Source organism: Perca fluviatilis, chromosome 1 (assembly GCF_010015445.1).
Source record: "Perca fluviatilis chromosome 1, GENO_Pfluv_1.0, whole genome shotgun sequence".
Lineage (NCBI taxonomy): Eukaryota > Metazoa > Chordata > Actinopteri > Perciformes > Percidae > Perca > Perca fluviatilis.
This window is the reverse complement of record NC_053112.1, coordinates 36,998,313-37,005,646: the sequence shown is the minus strand read 5'-3', so window position 1 is coordinate 37,005,646 and position 7,334 is coordinate 36,998,313. Positions and strand designations below refer to the sequence as shown.

The 7,334-nt window shown below is 41.3% G+C and overlaps 1 protein-coding gene and 1 long non-coding RNA gene across 2 annotated transcripts; one reads left to right on the top strand and one right to left on the bottom strand.

Annotated features, from left to right (window-relative positions):
* Positions 1 to 1,659: 1,659 nt before the first annotated feature.
* LOC120561067 (CDGSH iron-sulfur domain-containing protein 3, mitochondrial-like) lies at positions 1,660 to 3,714 on the bottom strand. The gene is made up of 3 exons (XM_039807790.1): positions 3,579 to 3,714; positions 2,299 to 2,415; positions 1,660 to 2,218 (listed from the first exon to the last, which is right to left on the bottom strand). Exons 1-3 carry the CDS (start codon positions 3,660 to 3,662, stop codon positions 2,033 to 2,035), a joined length of 387 nt encoding a protein of 128 aa, XP_039663724.1. The 5' UTR covers positions 3,663 to 3,714; the 3' UTR covers positions 1,660 to 2,032.
* On the top strand, positions 3,678 to 6,401 carry LOC120568235. Its single transcript, XR_005641125.1, has 3 exons — positions 3,678 to 3,774; positions 5,531 to 5,634; positions 6,158 to 6,401. It is a non-coding gene; the product is annotated as an uncharacterized LOC120568235 (long non-coding RNA).
* The last annotated feature ends 933 nt before the right edge of the window (positions 6,402 to 7,334 follow it).

Sequence of the window (7,334 nt, the reverse complement as noted above, 5' to 3'; positions counted from 1 at the left end):
CACCCCATGTCTAACACCTTTTTACAGTGCCTTGCGAAAGTATTCGGCCCCCTTGAACTTTTCGACCTTTTGCCACATTTCAGGCCTCAAACATAAAGATGTAAAACTGTAATTTTTTGTGAAGAATCAACAACAAGTGGGACACAATCATGAAGTGGAACGAAATTTATTGGATATTTCAAACCTTTTAAACAAATAAAAAACTGAAATATTGGGCGTGCAAAATTATTCAGCCCCCTTAAGTTAATACTTTGTAACGCGCATCTTTTGCTGCGATTACAGCTGTAAGTCGCTTGGGGTATGTCTCTATCAGTTTTGCACATAGAGAGACTAACATTTTTGCCCATTCCTCCTTGCAAAACAGCTCGAGCTCAGTGACTGAGGGATGGAGAGCGTTTGTGAACAGCAGTTTTCAGTTCTTTCCACAGATTCTCGATTGGATTCAGGTCTGGACTTTGACTTGGCCATTCTAACACCTGGATATGTTTATTTGTGAACCATTCCATTGTAGATTTTACTTTATGTTTTGGATCATTGTCTTGTTGGAAGACAAATCTCCGTCCCAGTCTCAGGTCTTTTGCAGACTCCATCAGGTTTTCTTCCAGAATGGTCCTGTATTTGGCTCCATCCATCTTCCCATCAATTTTAACCATCTTCCCTGTCCCTGCTGAAGAAAAGCAGGCCCAAACCATGATGCTGCCACCACCATGTTTGACAGTGGGGATGGTGTGTTCATGGTGATGAGCTGTGTTGCTTTTACGCCAAACATAACGTTTTGCATAGTTGCCAAAAAGTTCGATTTTGGTTTCATCTGACCACAGCACCTTCTTCCACATGTTTGGTGTGTCTCCCAGGTGGCTTTTGGCAAACTTTAAACGACACTTTTTATGGATCTCTTTAAGAAATGGCTTTCTTCTTGCCACTCTTCCATAAAGGCCAGATTTGTGCAGTATACGACTGATTGTTGTCCTATGGACAGAGTCTCCCACCTCAGCTGTAGATCTCTGCAGTTCATCCAGAGTGATCATGGGCCTCTTGGCTGCATCTCTGATCAGTCTTCTCATTGTATGAGCTGAAAGTTTAGAGGGACGGCCGGGTCTTCGTAGATTTGTAGTGGTCTGATACTCCTTCCATTTCAATATTATCGCTTGCACAGTGCTCCTTGGGATGTTTAAAGCTTGGGAAATCTTTTTGTATCCAAATCCGGCTTTAAACTTCTCCACAACAGTATCTCGGACCTGCCTGGTGTGTTCCTTGTTCTTCATGATGCTCTCTGCGCTTTAAACGGACCTCTGAGACTATCACAGAGCAGGTGCATTTATACGGAGACTTGATTACACACAGCTGGATTCTATTTATCATCATTAGTCATTTAGGTCAACATTGGATCATTCAGAGATCCTCACTGAACTTCTGGAGAGAGTTTGCTGCACTGAAAGTAAAGGGGCTGAATAATTTTGCGCACCCCACTTTTTCAGTTTTTTATTTGTTAAAAAAGTTTGAAATAGCCAATGAATTTCGTTCCACTTCATAATTGGGACCCACTTGTTGTTGATTCTTCACAAAAAATTACAGTTTTATATCTTTATGTTTGAGGCCTGAAATGTGGCAAAAGGTCGAAACGTTAAAGGGGGCCGAATACTTTCGCAAGGCACTGTATATGGACTTCCAATACTGATTATTTGCAACATTGCCCACAATGGCCTAACCGTATGGTAAAATCTCTCTCTCTCTATTACATCACAGTATATCATCATATCGTCCGACCCTGTTCTTAATGAAACATGGTCTCTTCCATAGAAAAGCCAGAAAGCAAGGACGAATAAAGTTGAGGGCTTTTTGATGTTAACCTTTTCGTCACCACTCTTCTCCGTCAAGCACTGAGATGAGACTGACAAGACACAAGATTCAAAACACTTGTCATGATCCACGAGTCGATCATGTGCTGCTTTCACAGAGTGCACGGACGTACTGAAGTGGGAAGGCAACAGCAACATTAACGCTCAGTTCAAAGACAGCTCTGCTGTCCTTTTCAAGAGTCGCTTTGTTCATGTAGTGGGGCAGACACGATGAAGTCCTGCTTGTGCGTGCCGTCACAGTAAGGTGGGTTGTTGGTGTACTTGCAACCACACAACCAAACTGTGGCGTCTTTCTCGGGGACAAAGCGTAGCGGCGACAAGCCTTGGGCTTTGGTTTTGTGGGCTCCGTCGCAGAGAGGCTGAAAAATAAAGATGTGATCAGAGAATACACAGGATGTGTCCTTCAGACAGGAGCGATACAAGTCAGAGGTGCTTTCACCTGTTTCTTGCTGTGTCCACAGGCGCACCAGGAGTAACGCTTCCCCCCAACCAGCTCCACTTTGAAAGGTTTCTTAGAGGGGATGACAGGTTCTGGAGGAAGTGTGGAAAGATGGACCTGTGGACACAGGTGCAGAAGAGTACTACTCAAAAGATAAGCATTAATACTGTAACAAGGCACACCATTTGCATTGTAAAAGTTGGTTCAAGGTAAACACATAAAACCATTTACATTAACATTCATTAACTCGGATATTCATCAAAAGTACGCTTTAAGAGTAATGTTTAGAGTTTAATAACAATATCAGCATTTAAAGCCCTTACATACCCACAGTACACCTTCACAGGTGTTTTCACTGATCTATGGTTAGGAGTGTACAAATTAACGGACATCTCCCCGACTCTCTGGTCAGGTTTCTTTTATCAGTTAATTTTAAAGTTAAGGTGGAACTACTTGAACTTGCGTTACACACACACACACACACACGCACGCACGCACGCACGCACACACACACACACACACACACACACACACACACACACACACACACACACACACACACACACACACACACACACACACACACACACACACACACACACACACACACTAATGGGACCTTCAAAATGACTGGAGTTCATGGAGTGTGAGCGTCAACCTGAGCAAAAACCTAATTAACTGGAGGTGGAACAGGTGTGTGGGTGTGCAGGTTCTATTTGAACACAGACCTGGTCAACCCACTCAGGTCTAATAGTTTATGTTGTTTTTTTTTACACCTCTTTTCATAGTGAAGAGAAGTTAAGCGCTGCTGAATATTTGCTGGTCACCAAACTCCATATTCTCAAAAGAGTCGAAGCTGTAGGTTAACCGTGCCCAAGGGTCATTCAAAACTAACACGACCGTGCTGTGAACCAAGCCCAGACGGTCCTGAGGAAGGCCCTCATCAGGCTGGGACGGCTGGCAGCTGTGCAGCCTGCATGGGCTTTGACCTTATACAGCGGGTATAAGTAGTTCATAGTTTGTTCACATAGCCTACTGCTAGCTACTGTACGAGGTGGCTAGGTGTCGTGATTTATGTGCAAAGAAACTAACCGTGAGAAATTGTTGAAGCTGTGTTTATCAGAAATATGTTGTGATATAAATTAAGTGTAACGTTAGCAGTTAACTACCGCAAAATTGTACTCCGTACTTGTACAAATAATGAAAAAATAATAATACTTCGGTCGACAAATACGAAATACAAACAATAAGGCAGGTGCTAATATAAGGACTTAATTTACCTTGGGAGCTGCCATAGCTGTTATCCAAAGTGTCCTCAGGGTTCCACTAATCCAGCTGGCTTCTACTTTGGACAACATGTTCATGTTTCCTGGGACCGCTAAAGCTCAGCTAGACAAGCTCAGCTAACGTTAGCTGTGCTCAAGATGAATGAAGAGGACAAGTCGCAACGTCACAGCTACAGGAAATACAAAAAAGGTCAGTCAATGGTCAAACCGAGGAATACAAATGAAATAATTCTCAGAGAACTAGTGGAAGATATGATAACAGCTGACCGAGGCATGGAGGTGAGGTCATAGACGGTATATAAGAAGGGTGAGGTGATACATTGACATATATATATTAAGGTGATAGGACCATTGACAAAATCCCTTCCTGTAGATAGAGTCACGTGTGAGAAGCTGAGCCAATCAGGAAGCGGATATCGGTCAGCAGCACAACAACACATTTTTTTTTTTTTAGCATGTTTAATGGGTTATGGTTTTGTATATAACATTGGGTTAAAATCATATGCATGCATTTCAAAAATAATAACATTTAAACAGACAATAGGATTCCGGACATCACATCTCAACATAGACAATGATCTTTTGGTAGTAGTTAGTTAAGGTCCCATGGCATGAAAATGTCACTTTATGAGGTTTTTAACATTAATATGAGTTCCCCCAGCCTGCCTATGGTCCCCCAGTGGCTAGAAATGGTGATAGGTGTAAACCGAGCCCTGGGTATCCTGCTCTGCCTTTGAGAAAATGAAAGCTCAGATGGGCCGATCTGGAATCTTCTCCTTATGAGATTTATTTTCTGTAGCAAGAGTATGACATTCCTCATGACACACAACTACGAAAACACACAAAAATCTGACACAAGTACTCAAGGTTCCACCAATTAGGACATAAGAGAGAGAGATAAATATACATAAGTGAAATAAAATCTCAACTAGCAGCAGGAAAAAAACTATTTTTGTACCGCTGTGTTCTGCACCTTGGGGACTAAAAACCTTCGTCTGGAGGCCAAAATAGCCTCTGGAAAGAACTTGTTTTGGTGGAACATGTGTACATTTAAAATTTGTTTTAGTCCTGCATTGAAAATGTTACTTAAGTAATTCATATGTAACTATCATTAGGAAAATGTACTTAAAAGTATTAAAAGTAAAAGTACTCTATGCTGAAAAATTTGGAAACAAACCGGGAACTATATTCTCAGGCGGAAGAATATAGTACTTGGGCGGAGTGATATGCTCGCAGCAAGCCTGTCTGAGAATATAGTTCCCGGTTTGTTTACGGTTAGAAGACGGCTGTGTCTCATGTTACGTTGTTTTTTGTACACGCTGTGACTCTACAAATCACAACATGGAAACAGGAACATGTTGGCGTTATTTTGTCACTTTTGTCACCATTGGGAGCAGTAGGCTAGTTGGAACCAGTTACCTGCAGGATCTGTGCTGGGCTAAGCTAATGCTGGAGCCGTCAGACAGCGTTACAGCACGCACGGAGATGAGAATGGTATGTATGGACTTGTCTAACTCTGGGGGTTACGGTGAATAAGTTAAATTCCCAATAAGTCGGCGTGTTCCTTTAAGGTGAATAGAGGGCGCGTCAGGTTCATTCAGGGTTAGTAGGCTATTTTCAAAGAAAATACCGGTAGAGTTAGGCTACATTGTAGGTTTCTTGTCATCGCCTCAGCACTCTGAAATACTGAAAGATATTGGAAAAGTAAAATGACCTAAGGCTCACCACCGAAAAGAGAATGGGAGGTCGTCTGAAGCTCGGCGTGCATCCTCTCCGCACCGCTACTATAAAGCTGCTGGTGTTCATTTCAAGTCGTAGCCTAATACGGTTCCTTCTACACAGAGAGAGGAATTAACCATAGACCGTATGGAATTAAGCAACAGCTGCCTCACAAAACACTTGGAGGGGCTTCAGTAGAAGTTACAACATGGCTTCTACTCACTCAGCCTCTCCAGGTGATTGGTGGATGACTGGAAACAGCTCGCGTGCTGAAGCCACTTCCTCTTCCTCCTCAGACCAGAGCCAGTGGCTCATTCATCACATTTAAAAGGTACAGGTAAAAACCATAGACAGTATATAAGGTAAAAACAGCTCCCTTATAAGGCACACTTTAGCTATTGAGACTTCCTTCTTCATTCATGGTTACACCATTTAACAATGCTTTATAGAACCGAGCACATGGTGGTTTCTATTCGGTAGTATATATATATATATATATATATATACACATTTATATTTATATATATATACACATTTATATTTATATATATATACATGCTTGTAACTCATTCTTTGTAAATATATTCACACATTTTTCACTTTTTAAGGAGTCCCAAATCATTGGTGAATGCTTTATAAAGCAATTAGTTCTACATTCTCAACCCAAGGGCGTAGGTTTTGTTTTAACAGTGGGGAGGGGACACACATTATAACCAACATTTTGAGCGTCAAACACTTCATTTCCTGCCTTCTGGTGAATTTTCTGCATCATTTATATTTTATTATTTTTCTCCTGTATTGTTCAAAACTTTCTGCATATTCAAAACATCACGTGTTTTTTTTCTTCTTCTTAGGAGTCCTGGACATCTCAACAACAAATCTGTTAGAGAATGAGACCTTGTTAAAGCCAGAAGCGGCAAACTTTAAATCTACATAAATGTCTTTATTCTTTCCGATTCATTTATTATTATTTATTTTTTTTATTAAGGTTTTAAATCCTGTACCCAAACACTAGTTCCAGTGTCTGCATCTGTCAGCACATGGCAACAAAAACCACACAAACACTGCAGCCTATCTGGTTTCACAGACGGGACACAATAAAGGTCTTAAAACTGCTGTTAAAGTGATGGTTCGGAGTAATTCACCCTAGGGTCCTTTGCACCATGACCTCGAGCCAACACCCCCAGAAGCCTTTTAACCTGTCATGAGAGTAGCGTTATCAGTTGAATAGCTTGGGGGAGGGGTAATGGACCCACGTTTGTATCTCGTAAATGACCCCACTAATAATGCACGAAATGATACCAAACGTCTACAAGTACAAATAGGTTATGCACTCATAAAACGATGGATTGGAAAGTTTGTAAGTACACCAGAAGGTTATGTAAATAACACTTGCCAGCTGGCTTCTGCTCTCTGCTGTTGTTGTTGCTGCTGTAAGACGAGTGCTTAGGGCCGTCTACAAATTACAACACCGAAAAGAGATGCAACAAAAATATTTATTAATACAATTTTTTTTTTTAAAGTAAGTGCTGTAGTATAACTAGCAGGAGACAAGTAATAATTGAGGTAAGTTTGGAGACATTACCTTATATAATCATTGAATTAATAAATATTTTTGTTTTAACTCTTTTCGGTGTAGTAATTTATAGACGGCCCTAAGCACTCGTCTAACTGCAGGTAGCAGCAGCAGCAGCAGCAGCAGAGAGCTGAAGAGAGCAGGCAAGTGTTCATAAACTTCTGGTGTACTTACAAACTTTCCAATCCATCGTTTTATGAGAGCATAACCTATTTGTACTACTTGTAGACGTTTGGTATAATTTCGGGCATTATTAGTGGGGTAACTTACAAGATACAAACGTGGGTCCATTAGCCCCTGCGCTAAGCTATTCAGCTGATAACGCTACTCTAGGCTAACTCTCTCAATGTTCGACGCAGGTGAAAAAAAGCTTCTGGGAGGGTGTTTGGCTCGAGGTCATGGTGCAAAGGACCCTAGGGTGAATTACTCCGAACCATCACTTTAACATTGAAAAT

Excerpts from the sequence above, each read along its gene's own strand:
- LOC120561067 (XM_039807790.1), bottom strand. The coding sequence starts at position 3,662 with ATGAACATGTTGTCCAAAGTAGAAGCCAGCTGGATTAGTGGAACCCTG. Across the intron at positions 2,416-3,578 it reads CAGCTATGGCAGCTCCCAAG|GTCCATCTTTCCACACTTCC; the intron begins GTAAATTAAGTC and ends CTGTGTCCACAG. Across the intron at positions 2,219-2,298 it reads GTGGACACAGCAAGAAACAG|CCTCTCTGCGACGGAGCCCA; the intron begins GTGAAAGCACCT and ends TTTATTTTTCAG.